A 17,593-nucleotide genomic window follows, 5' to 3' on the forward strand; every position below is an offset into this window, starting at 1 on the left:
CTAGCTTGTCATTTAGCCTATGGGTACGGTCATCTGGACAAACATACAGAAAACTTTTAATTGGGGATAGAGATATAATCATCATTAATTTATTTGTTCTACACCAATCTGCCCAGATGTTTCCTCGTTCATTTCTGTCTCCGAGTCCATGTGGTCCGATTATGTCACCATCTCTGCCTCTGCCAATCTTAGCATTTAGGTCCCCCATTACCATAAGGACTTCTTGTGATTTACACATTCGTTTTGCTTTGTCTAGTGAATGGTAAAACTCTGTCATATCTGCATCTGTCGCCTCTTCTGTTGGTGTAGAACAAATAAATTAATGATTTCAAACACCTGGTTTCAACAACACCCAAGAAGAACCTGGACATGGCAATCACCAGGGGACAGAGCAAGGAACCAGATAGACTTTATAGCAGTATCATCAAGATTCAGAAATGGCATATTAAATTGCAAAACCTACCCAGGCGCCGATGTAGACAGTGACCATGTCCCAGTTGTTTGTACAATAAGGATAAAGTTTAAAGCTATTCAGAGAACAGCTGGTAGAATAAAGAGGATTACAGGTTATGCAAAGACAATGGCATACAAACAAAAATGAGAGAAGAATTTGAAAATGCACTCATGATACAAAGCCAAAGTGAACCTGATAATGAAAAATGTGAAAAACAATTTGATATATTCCAAAAGTGTGTCAAAGCAACTGCAGAAAAGCATTTACCAATAGCTCAAATAAACAGCAAAAAGGAATGGATGACAAATGAAATTCTAAACCTATTTGAAGAAAGACGAAAATGCAACAGAGGGTCTGCAGAATACCAAACATTGAACAACCACATTAAATCCAAATGCATCGAGGCACACGAGAACTATCTAGACTGGAAATGCTGCGAAATCGAAAGAGAATACAAACCCAACCCCCAACAAGCTCACCAAAGAATAAAAGAACTATCAGGGAAAAGGAAAAGCAAAGCAGCAGGAAGTTGTATCCAAAACAAACAAGGGGAACTGCTATTTGAAGAACAACATATAGAAAGCCGATGGGTAGAATACATAGGCGAACTGTACAATGATCCAAATAGAAATGAACCACCACTGAAATTCAAAGAACCATTAAGCGGACCAAACATCACCAAAAGTGAAATTGAACATGCCATGGAACGAATGAGGGATGGTAAAGCAACAGGCCCTGATGAAATATCTGTAGAGGTATTAAAAAGCCTAGGAGATCTAGCAATTGATGAACTTCACATATTATTCAACAATATATACAATACTGGGAAAATTCCAGAAGATCTCTGTAACTCTATTTTCATAGCAATACCAAAGAAAGCAGGTGCAGTCAGATGCGAAAATTTTAGAACTATAAGTTTAATAAGCCACATCAACAAAATACTGTTGCGTATAATTATCAACAGGCTAAGGAATAAGATTAACCCCGAAATCGCAGAAGAACAATATGGATTCCAACCTGACAGAGGGACAAGGAACGCAATATACCTCCTCCGTGTTTTAAGTGAAAGAGCTATACAGGTTCAGACCCCACTATACCTCTGTTTTGTCGACTACAAAAAAGCTTTTGATAGAGTACGCCACGAAGAAATACTAAAACAACTGCACTCCATTGGCGCTGATGAGAAAGACCTCAGACTCATGCAAACATTATACTACACCCAGCAGGCATCTATCAAAATCGGAAACTCTACAGGAAATTCCATTCCTATTAAGAAAGGAGTCCGTCAAGGGTGTGTTGCCTCACCAGATCTGTTTAATCTATACCAAGAAACAATCATGAGGGGCATAAATAATATGGAGGGAATAAAAGTGGGAGGTCACAACATAAATAATATAAGATACGCAGACGATACGGTACTCATTGCAACATCAGAAATCCAACTTCAAAAGATTGTTGACAAAGTGGTAGTAGATAGTGAAGCCAAGGGAATGGAAGTGAATATCACCAAAACGGAATGCATGGTAATACAGAAAAACCCCGAAAACAACAACACCTGCAATATAACGATTCACGGCGAGCAACTTACCAACGTAGAAAGTTTTAAATACCTAGGTTCAATAGTGACAACAGATGGAAGATGTAACCGAGACATACGAGCAAGAATAACTCAAGCCAAACAGGCCTTCATGGACCTGGGAAACATTTTGAAAAACAAACAGATGTCGTTCGGGATTAGATTCCGAGTCTTGAAGTGCTACGTGTGGCCAATCTTGTTATACGGATGCGAAAGCTGGACTACAAATGCAGAAACACAAAAGAACATTGAAGCTTTTGAAATGTGGTGCTTGAGAAGGATGCAGAGAATATCGTATACTGCACACAAAACGAACGAAGAAGTGCTAAAACAAACATACCAACAAAGGAAACTAATGCCCTTAATAGTGGATCGACAACTATCCTTTTTCGGACACATAGTAAGGAAAGATAAGAATGAATACCTGGCAAGTTGTGGAAAAATACCTGGTAAACGCGCCCGGGGGAGACAAAGAAAAACACTCATAGACCAACTGAAGGGCTTCACCAGCCTAACAATCCAAGAGCTGTTTGAAAAGGCAAGAGACAGGGAGGAATGGAGAGAGATAATTCATGCAGTATCCGAAGCCTGGACCAGGCATGGAACCTAGAAGAAGAAGAAGAAGAGATATAATACTCGCGTCAGATCCTCATTGAGGAAAAAAGAGACCTTAAAATAGGGTTAATCAATTGAGCTAGCCATAAAATGTTTGCTTTTTGGTTGATACTGTAGATAGCTGTCTTGTTGAATTGGTCTTTTATTATCATTTGAAACAACAGACAGTCCTCAGTTACCTGATTGTTTACAAGATCACTTTGACAAAACAATAAGATGGGATTTATCTTCAAATTGTATTTTCACACACAATCATTAAGCCCAAAGGCATGTTTGTCTGTGTGAAAGGATAGTACATATACAGTATATACACAGTACCTACCAATCTACCATGCCATTTTTCATTTTATGAAAGATTGATAGCGTCTGACCATTGCAAAGACAAGCAGGTAGCGTGAAAAAGTGGTTTATTTGTTTAAGAGAGTTTCACGGATCTAGTAACTCATGGATCCTTTAAGCACCAGTAAGAATGAGTTCAATTTTATCAATTAGAGACATCATCTTATCGTCTGAGACAAGTCCAAGGGAATTTTTGTCCTAGAAATAAGTGGCTGCTGCTGCATTATAGATTGGCTGCCTTATACAGTAACAAAATAGAGGAAAAAGCAATGGTCGGCCACAAAGGCTGGCCGCCATGGCAAGTGGCCGCCTTATACAAGTGGATGTGAGCATAAGTTCGACTGTCTTATATATATATATATATATATATATATATATATATATATATATATATATATATCTTTTTTTTGTTGCTGTGGTTAAATATCATCTTTATTACGAGCAGTGTATCCAACCAGTAAAAGCTGCACAATTTATGTTTTTTTTTTATTAAACTAGTGGGAAAGATTATTCAAACACTATAATATTGAAAATTAAATTTCTCAACAAATCAGAAATAGAAAATAATTTTTGTTTGATATTGCCTCTTATATAATAATTTAATCTATAGAAACAATAAACTTTTTTAAAATACTGTGAAACGGACATGAAAGCACTTATGATTCTGAAATAAAGGAATAATACATCCAACAAATGCAAAATTTGCAAATCATAATTATATGACTTGTAAAAAAAAAATCCTCAAAAAAGATGCATTTACCAAGCTTGAGAAAGACCTCTTCAAGAGTTGTCATGGATACCCCATAGCTTTTGATCCCTAATTTAGAGGATGACTCATCCAGCTTTCCAAATAAAACTGAAAAAAAATAAATTAGTAACAAAGATTTTACTATATGTCATATCAAAGTATTTTACTGTTTGAATAAAAAAAAAATAGATACATTATCATGTTCCAATATATCAGTTTTAGCGAAAAATATTTAACATGTGTCGTTCACCTTATGTATAGAATATTAGAACTACCATAAGCTGACAAACTGAATATTTTTAGAATTCCATCTCTCATGTACAGAGAAAACTAAGGAGAGACATTGTTTACTTTATTCAAAATTGACTATAAAATGAATATCAATAGAAATATTTCTAAAAGTTCACTTGTTTCTTCAACTAGAGAGGATTAATGCAATGTGTGCATCAAAGGTTCGTGATAAAATGCAAGGGGAAGATTTATTTATATATAGCACAGAAAATCATTGAAACAAAACTAACTGGAAATAATTGTTTGTTAGTTTCTAAATTTAAATAATTTTCCAATAATTCTAGCTCTGTTTGTTCCACTTATGAATAATATAATAAATAGGTTATGTTTTATATTCAATTCAAATGAATATGTAATTTCATATTTTTTCAGCAAAAATCTAATTATATTAATATATCAGTTGAATGAGCGCTTGTGAGACAAAAATATAATTACTATCAAATCCTAATTTTCCTTCGAAGCATCTCAAAGCAACTGACCAGATCTTAAAATGACACGATATTATTTATATGGTAATAAAAGTGTCTAAAATCTTAGAATTCATGACATTTCGATTCATTTCCAGTCAAGTTGTTTCTGACTTGTCATAATCGTATGGCCTACCATTTTTGTGAGGAAAGCAACGAAGACTGGAAACTTCAAGGTTAATCTCCTCCAATTATCAAAAGAAAGAAATCAAAGTGGAAGGTACTTGTTATTCTTTATGTCAATACAAATAATTTCCTTCTAAAAACCATTTAATTAAGAACCATTATAAGTTGACATTTTCTAAAATAATTTTTCTATCAAATCTTTCTATTACCTGCAAACTTTGACACTTCACTAAGTGGAACTGTATAAGCCACTTCTTTCCCATGAGACCGCTCATGCTGAATTTCTGGAATTACTGATGTCAAAAACGAAGTCATTTTTCCAATATCACAGTTTGGCTCTACAACCAATCTAAGTAGAAATAAAAAGAAGATTTGTACAGTCCAGAAATATAAAAACACCTTACAATAAAAGTATTTATTAGATTAAAATTCCAGAATAACCATCCAAAAATAACGTCATATGTTTCATAAGTTTGAAAATATTATAATCTTACCCAAAAAAGATTACAAATTATTATTCTCTCAAAGAATTTGTTTAAAAATTATATATATATATATATATATATATATATATATATATATATATATATATATATATATATATATATATATATATATATTTATAAATTATAAAAACAGAAACTATGAAACAATAGTGCTCAACTTTTTGATAAAAGTAGCTATTTCACTTCTTGATGAGAGCGAATGCTCGAAACAATATGGTAGAAGTTGATCAGCATAGTTATACTTGAAATATATATATATATATATATATATATATATATATATATATATATATATATATATATATATATATATATATCTTTGACTTCCAAATCTGTAATGTTCTGGCTCAACCTATTGAGAATTAGATTTGAATCGAATGTCACGATTTTGAAATGTGAGTTAAATAAGCCTTCATTGATTTTTTTTTTTAAATGGATGTAGAATCATAAAATAAAACATTTTTTTAAAAATCAACAAATAGAACAGAAAAATGTTTTTTTTAAATACAAACACAATTCCCCCCCCCCCCCCCCCCCCCCCCTGGCCCCTATTACATTAAACAAACCTCAGAATTGCAAATAACATCTAATTCATCCTGATATAATAACAAAATAAATTTCCAGTCATAAAAAAAAAAATGCAGACCAACTGAGAAGAGAGCATCCAAAAAATAAAAAAAATTCTTTTGAGATTATAATGCAGAAAATTAAAAGATGATACAAAGACAAAAAAAAAAAAAAACAACAAAAAAAAAAACAACAATAATAATAAATTGATCTTTTATATATGGCAATATCCACTAAATGTGCTCAAAGCGCTTTACAAAGGGTCCCTGACCAACAGCAACATGTAACATAAAGAAAGAGACATGATGTCTGTCAGGCGATATTACAATGTTTCTGACATAGACAATGCTGTTAATGGCCAGATACTCATGATACACCCGAGTACGGTGAATGTGAGTAAAGAGTCTTTTCCAAGGACTCAACTATGTGCAAGCGAGGCTCAAACCCAGAACCTTCAGAATAAATAAATCCACAAATTCCATAACGACTGATATCTGAGGATACATTTTCCCCTCCAATCTTCCTTTTTGCTTTTTCTTCAGCAAAATCTATGAACTTTTATAGATGACAAATTATAAATTGTCTCAAATAATCAATCAAAACATAAAGATAATCATTTAAAATCCCCAACAAAAACAACAAGAATACAAATGTAAAAAAAAACAAACAAACAACAACAACAACAAAACAAACTATAACAACAAAATAAGACAAACGAAAATATCCCAACAAAACAACAAAAATACAAATTTAAAAAAACAACATTACAATAAGACAAAAGAAAAAAAAAATAAAAAACAAAAAACAAAAACTCACGTCAGATGATATCCAATGCCAAATTTATTCTTCAAAAACAAAGAAGATCCACAGCAACGCAATTTTCCTTTTCTAATAAAAGCCTTACGATCTGAAATACAATAATAAAATGACACAAATTTGTAGCTTCAGACAACAAGACTGACATTTTTTGCAATAATTTCCAGCAACATCAATCTTAAAATGTTCGTCAAGAAAACATGTATAAAATATCAGGATACACTCCTTTATTTTTAGGACAGTTAGCCATTGGAACAAACTTAGATTTGAAACCTAAAAGACTACATTCAATGCCTTCAAGTTTGTTTTTGATAAGGAGCTCTCCAATATGATATCTGGATATAATAAACATCTTTTTTTTGTTGTATACAATTTTAAGCTATTATTTTAAATACTGTCTTAAGATGGTCATTGTATTTTCATTAAACAAAAGTCTGTGTAATGTTGTATTCTAAAAAAATTCTTAATTGTCTTTTGGAGAATTTAAAGTCATGTTGTCTATTCACTTCGCATATTGATTTGATAGTATGACAATCTATGAATAAATCTTGTCATGCAATTGATATATTACCACCTGGTACTGGTACCCATCAATATTTTTCCTCATGATTTCAAATGCCAACCTGACAAAATATCTGCCTCATCCATAAAATGTGTTGTCAACAATACAACACGTCCTTCTTTTTTCTTCTTCAGTAGTGACCATAAATGACGTCTAGAGTAAGGATCCATACCAGCTGTTGGCTCATCCAGGAAAATAAGCTGAAATGTTGATAAGATTAAAATAATTTACTGTACCATTAAAAATCACATCACAAAATCATTCGTGAGCATGAGACACACAAACACAAACACATACACACACATATAAACACATAGATATAAACACAGGTACGCTTACAATGTAAAACAAACACATGTACACATAAAAATGAGGGTAACCTGACAATTACGTAAGAATAATTTAAACTTAAATCTAAATTTGACTTAAGTCAATAATCCAAAGCTCGACAATCATTTTTAAAAATTCAGAATAAAGATATTTTACTATTACCCCCCCCCCCCCTTCTCCCTTCAAATGAATGTGACCATCTTTGATTGAACTTATAAAAAGAAACTAAATATTAGCAATATTAACGATTACACCAAAAAAAAAAAAAAATATATATATATAAAGAGAAAATCTTACACTCATTCGATATTGCGAGTAAAAGTACTTTTCTTTATTACAAACTGTCACTTTAACTATGGATTACATGAGGTCAATTATCTTCATCCAAACTGTAACTTACCTTTGGGTCTCCAATCAAAGCTATGGCCACAGAAAGTTTTCTCTTTTGCCCTCCACTTAGGTCTTTAGCAAAGGTATCTCCTTGGCTTTCTAGATCTACATCTTTAAGAGCTTGAAGCACCTGAAAAATCAAATAAACGTTCATCATGAAACTATTGTCCTTTGTGAGCAAATAAAAGAAATGTACATGCTTCTATTGCTTTTATTTTTTGCCAACTTAATGTCAACAAGCTTTCAGTTGTTACAAGATAATCATCAAACAATGTCAATGTATCTTTCCAATTTACTGTTTTTACATTGACGGTATCAACAAACAATTATAATTAAATTATGCCTTTCTGAGCTCCACTGTTATTAGATGCAGTCATCTAGGCATTCCATGAGGAAGTTAGTTTATCAAAATCAAACTAACATCTGAAGTCAATAGGAATCTCCTGTGTTAGTATAAATTAGCAAATCGATGGTTAATACTCTTGCCCAAGTTAAAAATCAAAAGTTACGGAAGCGGGGATCAAACTCAGGACCTTCTGGGCCACAGTGTAATGCCTTGACCACTCAGCCACCTTGCCCCCTTTTCCAATAACAATGAAGTTATTTTAAATGTTGTCTGATAGTGAGGAAAGCTTTTCACTTCTTCTTCATTCGACTTCAACTTATTTACAGACATACACTTCTTCATATTAAAACAATCTATTATAAAGTAAAACCACAAAACTCAAGTTAGACTTAGATAGCAACCTGCTCGTTTTGTAATGCGAGCAATTGATTGGGAAGGGTTATTTGGGCAATGTGACCCAGACCAGTCACTACGTCACTTGGTAACCTACTTGCCATAGTCAACAATACAACACCACATCAGCCATTTCATTTTCAACCTTTTTTTTTTTTGGATCTCAATGGCATTTTAGCTTTGCTTTGTGGTTTTGAACGTTCGTCTCAAGTACTTCATATTTTTATTTTATTATCAACATCACGATTGAGGTGTTGAATAGTAGTTTCGATTTAATCAACACTATTATGAATTATTTGGATTAATAAAACTTTGCGTAAAACTAACCAAAAATGCAAATGTTTAATAATACATACTGTGTTTTCCCTCTTGTCGACTGGCACACCTTTGATATCAGCATATATCCTTAAGTGCTCCTTGCAGGAGAGGATGTCAAAAAGGATGTTGTGCTGAGGGCATATACCGCATTTTTTCCTAATTTGAACCATTTGTTCAGGAATAGTTATGTCCTGAAAAAGTACCCAAATGAAAAAAGAATTGTATTACAGTCAGAAGTATATGAACAGAATTTTATCTATTTTTTCTGTAACATTTTTTGCATGATTGACAATTTATCTTTACTGAAATTATTAATACTTTTGATAATAAATTAAATATAAAAACTTCAAACACAAACAAAATTATAATAGAATGGCAATTGTTTGTTCTTAATCGACATGGAGAGGGTTCTCTCCAATCTTCTTGATGCTGATTCAATTGTTTTCGTTGTTGGCTGAAGAAGAGTTTTGATTTTGAAACATTCTATTTCAAGAATTATGTTCTTTTCTTTTCTTTTTTTTTTAAAGCTGTTATATTCATTTTTATTTATACTTTTTATACTACAGTTTCTAGCAATTTAGAATTCACGTTATTTTATATATATAAATATATATATATATATATATATATATATATATATATATATATATATATATATATATATATATATATATATATATACATACACAATATAAAAAGGTCTTTAAATTAATACTATTCGCAATGGCTAATAAATTGATACAAAAAGGGATCCCTTTAATGCCTCTTAGCATAAAATAGTGTCGTAATCACTAATTTGAAATGGTGAACAATAAATGAAGAATTCTTGCATTTTTAATAAAAATAGAAAGGAGCAAAAACAAATAAAATCGAAGTTTAAAATTGAGATAATTTTTAATAAATTTGATACAAACCCTCATGGTGGCGTCATCAAGTAGTGATCATTCGCTGATGATCGCCATCATGGTAGTGTTAAATAAATATGTAGAAATAAGTTCAAATTTTAACTTTGGTCACATTATATAATGCTTTAAGCAACTCCATACATTGATTTTAAAGAGTGGCTGCAGCAGAAAAGTAAATTAAAAAAAAAAAAATTAACAGACAGCTTCAAAACCAGTTTCAAGATTTTAAAAAAAATTGGATACTATTGTACAGATAGAAAGATTATTTCAAAAAACAGCTATTGGAAAGAAATTTCAAGTTATAAGGTGAATCCTGTCTGTATACTCAATTTGCTTATGATGACCACCATTTTTAATTAAAACCGTAACCAGTCTTTACCAAGCCCATGATTATGGCACTTCCTGACGTCGGAGGAATAACACCTGTCAAGATGTTCATCAAAGTTGTCTTTCCTGCTCCATTATGACCCAATAAACATGTGATATGACCCTCATAAATATCCAATGAAAAATCTGAAAAGAGATGCAATTCATTGAGCTATCTAAAATTGGAGTGATTTATTTTGTTCATTCATTCATTTGAAATAACCTTTTCAATCGAGAAAGAGGGCAAAGATCAAATGTCATTAGCTATAATTTTTAAAGTACATTGATAATAATTGATCACCCATCGGTTACTCTAACACATAAACGAGCCAGTGTGATATTGGATAAACCAAGTTATGAAAAATCTTAAGGTTTTTCTCCAATCCTTTTCAAAATATCCCTGTAAATTTGTAAAAATAATCTAAATCAGTCATATCCTAAGAAACTGTATTGCATGATACAGTAAAGCACTTGGTAATCTCACAAAAGGTATCTGTAAGTTTGACTCCCTTGTGTTTTACCTTTTAAAGATGTGTTTGATATCCTTATTTCCCCCCCCCCCCCCCCCAACTCCTATCAAAGACAGCCATGTAGTTTGAAATTCACTTGAGTAGATTGGCAGAAAGTAATTTTGTGCTTGTCTAATCTTATTCAAAAGGTAGCATGCCTATGTTCCATTTACAGTCCATTTATGTGCAGACACTGGGAATACTCTGATTTTATTGTGCTCTATAAGGCCCTTTTGTAAAACCGAGTTGTCCTACTTCCTAAAATTTTTACAAGCATATGAAACATTGAGTGTATCCATCCCATTAGTAAATGTCAGGTTTCCATTTGGAGAAGTAAATATTTTTAAGCACTTAGGTTATGTGGCAATGCAATATCTCAGAGCATAATTTTTGTACTAATGCATGACCCGGTTCTGCCACATACTGCCTCATATTGAAACTTACCATTAACAGCAAATGTTTCTTTTTTATCGACTTTGAATGATTTCGATATCGATGAAATTCTGAAACATAAAAAAAGGAAAAATAATATGCTCTTGATTTTCAAATGCATTGAAATTTGTCAAATGAAGGGTAGACCATTTTTGAGTATAGTGAAATGAAATACTTTTGCATAAAAACAACACCAGATAGATTACTTAACAAAAGAATACTCATGCAAATTTTTGCATGTGTTCTGTTGAAATGATACTTTTGATCTTGATGACGTATAACAAGTCTAAAGCAGATTCCATAGATAACCACTTTTAACGTGTGCACTTGTCATAGAAAATTGTTTTGCAAATCTAGTAAGACAACTGGCTAAATGTGACCAATGACTCATTCCAATGTTGTAAGATCCTGAACTTGGTAACCAATTGAACATTCCCAAAGAAATACATTTGAAGCGGATTCCATCAAGGCAATTGTACGCCCAGGTATGCACAGTACTTCTGTTGACAGAATGAGAACCAAAATGTTCCCTCTGCCTAATAATGGCTTTTTTGAACATGAGAAGAGCGTCCCCATAATATTGCCTATTTTTCTATCACAGTTGCAACATATCTATTAACGTGCCCTCTAAATTAAGAAAACAACTGCTATATAATACTCTGTTTCTCCATTCTCATTGGGAACTAAGATTATGTGGCACATCTTTCCTTTCTTCCTTAGTTTGGAATGTTAACAATAATTCCCTGCTTTGAAGTGACAACTTTAAAATATTTATTATCAGATGTTCTACAAATATTCGTCAGAACTCATTCACCCAATGTACAGATGGGACATGGACTGCACATGATTTTAATTTTTAAAATTCTGAAATAATAAATGCTTTCACAAATGCTGTTAATAGAGATTCCCATGCCTTGAAGTACATAAACGATGCATGACATTTGTTTTTCTTCATTTTTATAATGCTTATGATCAATAATAAAAAGTTATTATTTATGCACCTACTTGACCCTTTGTTTGTATCTATGATATTGTGACTATCCATCCATCAATTAATGGTTATTACCAATCTTTCTACCTATCTAACCCTAAATGATTATGATTATGATTTGAAACTTCGAAGAGTTGATTTTGATGCCATACTTTTCACAGAAAGCCACTTTGCTTCTTTTAACTCTTAAATGTGGTAATGATTTCTCAGTTTTCAGTAATTATAGTAAATAAAAAGATTTATTATTTGATGCCTTATATGGTAATACATATTGGTGTATATGAGAGATCAGTACACAGTTCGAGTGAAAGGAATGATTATGCAGAAAGTCACACTGGACGGTGGTTCTGTCCAAATCAGATTTTAGATTTACATCGGATAGTGGGACTGTCTGAACCTATAATAGGAGTTAAGGGACAACATTTCAATAAGTTTTTTGACAATAAAAACAGTCTCTTAACCTGTGTTGAAAAATTTTTTATAATATTATGCAGTATGAAGGTTGGCAGACGTCATTCTTACTCTATTCCCCAAGCCTTCCCTGACTTCAATCACTTTACAAAGCTGCTTCCTACAGTCCCAGATACAAAAGACAATTGAAATTTAACCCTTTGCTGATTTAGTTTTTCTCATAAACTCACTTCATTGACAATCGACTTTTTAAATTATCAGGCACTGGTTCTATGTCTACTGCTTGTGAAGTGGTTCGGGAGTTTTGAACAAGATGATCCCTTTCCCCATTTGATGTTGATGGAAACCAATAGGACTTCTGAAGGAAAAAATATGGCTTGTATCTTACACCATATTCACCTGTAAAAAAAAAATAAATCAACCGTCGTGTATACGGTTGTGAAGCAAATTCAGAAAAAAATAGGATGAAGTAAGGACTTGTGTTAATAATAATGAAAAAGAGAGAGTGTCAGAAAAAAATAGAGTAAAAACTGTAGCAGTATTGAGAATCGAACCCAGGCCCCCCATTGGCTGTGACAGACAATCTATGCACTGCGCTATTCAATATTCTGAAAAAAATTTAAACTGTTGCAAATATAGTGTCTATCCTGAATCTCTATTCTTACAACTTCTGAAGTCAGAACGAGGCCATTAAATTACATCACAAAAGTTCGAAGAGCTAGACATTAAGTGATAGCTCGCTTCTATTGGGTAAGCTCTGATATTAGATGAGTATAGTTCTCTCGAATTTGACAATAAAATGAAAGGAAACATGAGAATGATAAACAAAAAATAAAAATATCAAAAGAAATAAGACGCGTTCTAGTCAAATACTCCATTATCCATATTTGATTTTTACTTACTGGGAATCACTTTGTCAAAGTAGACCGTCAAAACAGCATACAGAAGTGTGTCAAGAAATAGCATCATTAATGGAGCATAAAGTGGAAATTTGCCTTCTGTCAGAGAATCATCAAATCCAAACCCACCCAATCGAATATCCAGAAAGATAGCCTGTAAATCACATATGGAAAAAAAAAAACAATAATTAAAATTAAAGCAAAATGAAAAAAAGACAGTCAACCTCATTTAGAGGTCAGTGTGGTACAGACGTGGGCTCTTGACTTCATACCCAGAAGGTAAGAAGTTCCATTGCCTAATGCGCAGCATGGTCTTATGCAAGTCATTTCACCCTAGCCCACTTTGTAGTGCTGAACCTAAGCCGATGCCTTGGATATTCCAGTCTTAAATTGGAATGGACCTTAAATTTAAAAAAAAATTCACCCAGGGAATGAATAAAGGGAATTTTATTATTTCTTTCATTCAGAATTTTATCATATTAAACCCCAATATGCTCATCACACACCTGCTTGGCTAAGGTTTGAAACTAAGATCTACACATTTGTTACATTATTTGTTTCTTGAGCTTAAAATTAACAGTATGTACAAGGCATATTATGACGAATGGCATGATCTGATGGCATGATCAGATAATGGGATTTGGCTGGTTTTTATTTAAACAATAAAAAAAATAAAAAAGAATAAAAAACAAAACTAAACAAAAACAAAAAAAGACACAAAACGAAAATTAAATAGATTGTTGGTGGCTAAAGAATGTAGGTATAATATAATAATGACATACCTGATCTATACAAGTGGCAAACGCAATAGGAGATAACAGACACATAATCCACTGGACCCAAACTGGAACATTAGAGTCGTAACTGCCCTGGTCACGTGTCTCTGTCACAATAAGATACAGCAGACTCACAAGGAGTGTTGAGAATCCCGCTACCGCACCAGCAACTCTTGCTTTGTTGAAAAATGGTGTCAGCATAAAGGCAAGAGCAATGAATGAGGTGCCGTACAGGACAAACATCAGGAACAACAAAAACATATTGCTTTCTTTGAAGAATGACGTGGCAACAATGATGATTATCATGATTGTAGAGGAGAAAATCACCATTCCCAAATAGATTAATGACCAAGACAGCCTGTTTGATAAATTGTTATCAATGAGTAACAATGTAATTGATATATATCAATTACATTGTTACTCACATCATGCTTTGAATGAGAAATATAAAGGCAAAAAGATATATCAGTAAATGATTATTTAAAACTAAACTGGTAATTGTGCAGCTATGTGGTCTAGTGGTATGACACCCGCTTTCGGATCGGAAGGTCCTGGGTTCGAGCTCGATACAATTGATTCGTAATTGTATTTGACACACGATTATTTCTTGAGTATCAATTTGCATAAAAATAAAAATAAATGCGTACATTTATATAGTGCATTCCTACAATTCAGAACACCCAATGCATTTCTAAATGCTTCAATTATTCCCCTAAACAGGCCATATGGAACTGAATTTCCATTTCATACAAGTCACCTATAAAGTGCCTTTCTGAAAAAGCATTTTTACGATATCTGTTACTGCCTGTAGCAGAGATTCTTTCATACCTGTTGAGAGGGGTGATGAATGTTAAAGGACTTACCAAGTATACAATGTCAGAGTCAGAATTTTGAGACCACTAACTCCAACCAACTCACTGACTTTACTGACTATGGTCAACATTAGTTTGACTTTTGTTACAAGACGAAACAACCCACAGTTCTAACAACATAATTTGAACCAAAATGTTACTGACCAAAATACATTGGAGTTGAGACCCATCATTAGCATCCCATCTTTTATCTTTTTCTCTTTCTCAGAGACAATATTGACAGCCAAGTAACTTGCTAAGCTACAGAAAGAAAAAACAAAGTAGATTGACGAGATGGTTTGGATATAGGACGTGTCTGGATCAAACTCTTCTAAATCCATCATCTGAACATGAGTGACTCTTGAAGATATGATGCTGCTTGAAATGCCCAAATTCTGAAAACAAGGTATATAATGAGGTATTGAGTTTTATTAAGTTTCTAGATGTAAAAGGAACTTAATCATGATTTTAGAGAAACTAATTCTGCCTCAAAATGGTATTATGTCTGTTTGGTTTAGACTTCGCAGATTGTGTAAAATGACCCCTTGTATATAAATTCAGTTTTGGTATTGATAGATCCATGTTCAATAAAGTGATATCTTAAGCAAATTTACCTTAAAATCTGCTGATGACATTAATTAGGATGAAAATGATGAAGGAAATGATAATGAAGATGGTGATGATGACAGTGATTCTGATGATGATGATGATGATGATGATGATGATGATGGTTGTGGTGGTGGTGGTGGCAGAGGTGGCTGTGGTAGTTGTGATTGTGGTGGTGTGGCTGTTATGGCAGTGGTAATAATGATAGTAATTGCAGTATATTGTACATCTGGTTCAAGACACACTTACTGTCATCAACATATTTTCTATGGCAATTTGAAGCTGTATAAATCCTGACGTCAAATAATTATTTACTCTACAGTTATTTGATGAGGTTGCATTGTCGTCTTGTCTACAGCTACCTGGAAAAAACATTATATATATATATTTATGAGTGTTGGTGGGTACTTATATATTACATATATAGCTAATGTTTCAAACTTAATGTCCCTCCTCACCAAATTATCTATAACTTTATTATTTATGAACCAATTTACACCAAATTTGAAAGGAAGTAAATATAAACATTCAGAAACCATAATGCATCACAATGCTTTGGTTTTTGTAAAAATTATCGACACAATAACCATGTCTTGGTCATCGAAAGAAAAAGCATTTTGTGTTGAAAGATACCTTCATCTGAAGTATGTGTGGCTATGTCGTTTTGTGGTTTGACACTCGCTTTCGGATCGGAAGGTCCTCGGTTCGAGCCTCAATCAGTGCATAGTTGAGTCCTTGGATAAGGCTCTTTACTCACATTCTCTCACTGTACTCAGGTGTAAAATGAGTATCTGGCTGTTAATAGCTAAGTCTCTGAAAAAAATTGTAATAATGCCTAACAGGCATCATGTCCCGTCTTATATGTGACTTGTTGCGGTTGGCCAGGAACCACGCATAAAGTACTTTGAGCACGTTTAGTGGATACAGTGTGATATTAAAAAAGCTTAAATAAAATCACCAAGTAAAGCTCGAGTTGAATTTTGCAGGGAGTACCAAATTGATTCCAGGTTGAAACTGCATGTACCATCTGTCAAGACTATCAGAAGATGGTGTGAAAGTTTTAGGCAAAGTGGTTGTCTCTCGGGAAGCCATTCAAAGAAGGGGTTTACCATCTTAAAAAGAGCATGTACTGACGAAAATGTGGCAAGAGTTCAAAATTCTGTTGAGGAGACAACCCCAACTTGAACTTCACATAGGCTTATAATGTCCATTGTTTTAATTCAGCCTTTTTTCTGTGTATAGTGTGCAAAAATTCCTTGTCCGTATTCAGTGTCCAATTTTCTGCATCCTTTGTGGATTTGACCAGTGGGTTTGCACTGCTGTTGTTAACCTGAGCCTCAATCAATCTGGTATGGCTTTCTGTTTTTTGTCTGTGTCATAGTGTGTTTTAGAATGGGAGCAACTATGATAGCTTCCAAATGATTACGTATACGATAAATTTGAAAACCACATTGTTTGAATCAGCTTGCAAAAAGGAGAACATTTATCTTTGTTTCACAAAAATAGGCTTAGAAATAACATTTTTTTCTAGTAGATTGATTTTGAAAAAAATTTAGCTCAAATTTTTGAATTAAATGATAATTTCTTTATTTTCCAGTCGATTTTCTTGATCTATATCTCATTTTTCAATTCTCAATGCGACGAGCACACTGATGTATCTCGTGTGATTCAAAACCGTTTAAAATACCAATTGCGTTGTTTTAAATATATATATATATATATATATATATATATATATATATATATATATATATATATATATATATATATATATATATTTATACTGAGAGTCCTGCCTCACTAATTAATTCCTGAGCGTTGAGATGGTGACGCAACTAGTACATACAAGACCTTGCAGTCGAGTCCGACGGGCTTTTGGGTTACACAACCACTATTTACCCATCGGTCAGCGGTACTCTTTGATGTATATAACACTCACCGCCTTTACACAAAGCCACCTGTCCATAAATCAAGAGATGATCTCCTAACTGTTCACTCGATGA

General features: G+C 33.0%; 1 protein-coding gene across 3 annotated transcripts in view; it reads right to left on the reverse strand.

The window, feature by feature from the left end:
* The window catches only part of LOC144972793 (cholesterol transporter ABCA5-like), a 59,768-nt gene that overhangs the window by 33,129 nt on the left and 9,046 nt on the right, over positions 1-17,593 (reverse strand). For all 3 annotated transcript variants that reach the window (XM_078914436.1, XM_078914438.1, XM_078914437.1), the window contains exons 5-17: positions 15,840-15,952; positions 15,150-15,379; positions 14,140-14,491; positions 13,361-13,511; positions 12,689-12,857; positions 11,069-11,127; positions 10,129-10,262; positions 8,883-9,035; positions 7,798-7,917; positions 7,129-7,267; positions 6,506-6,596; positions 4,826-4,965; positions 3,745-3,840 (exon numbers count right to left, since the gene is read on the reverse strand). In XM_078914436.1, coding sequence (XP_078770562.1) covers positions 3,745-3,840; positions 4,826-4,965; positions 6,506-6,596; positions 7,129-7,267; positions 7,798-7,917; positions 8,883-9,035; positions 10,129-10,262; positions 11,069-11,127; positions 12,689-12,857; positions 13,361-13,511; positions 14,140-14,491; positions 15,150-15,379; positions 15,840-15,952 — 1,947 coding nt within the window. The remainder of the gene's footprint in view (positions 1-3,744; positions 3,841-4,825; positions 4,966-6,505; positions 6,597-7,128; positions 7,268-7,797; positions 7,918-8,882; positions 9,036-10,128; positions 10,263-11,068; positions 11,128-12,688; positions 12,858-13,360; positions 13,512-14,139; positions 14,492-15,149; positions 15,380-15,839; positions 15,953-17,593) is intronic.

The sequence above is a fragment of the Berghia stephanieae genome, chromosome 5 (genome assembly GCF_034508935.2).
Source record: "Berghia stephanieae isolate SIO BIC M18660-M18661 chromosome 5, UCSD_Bste_1.3, whole genome shotgun sequence".
NCBI lineage: Eukaryota > Metazoa > Mollusca > Gastropoda > Nudibranchia > Aeolidiidae > Berghia > Berghia stephanieae.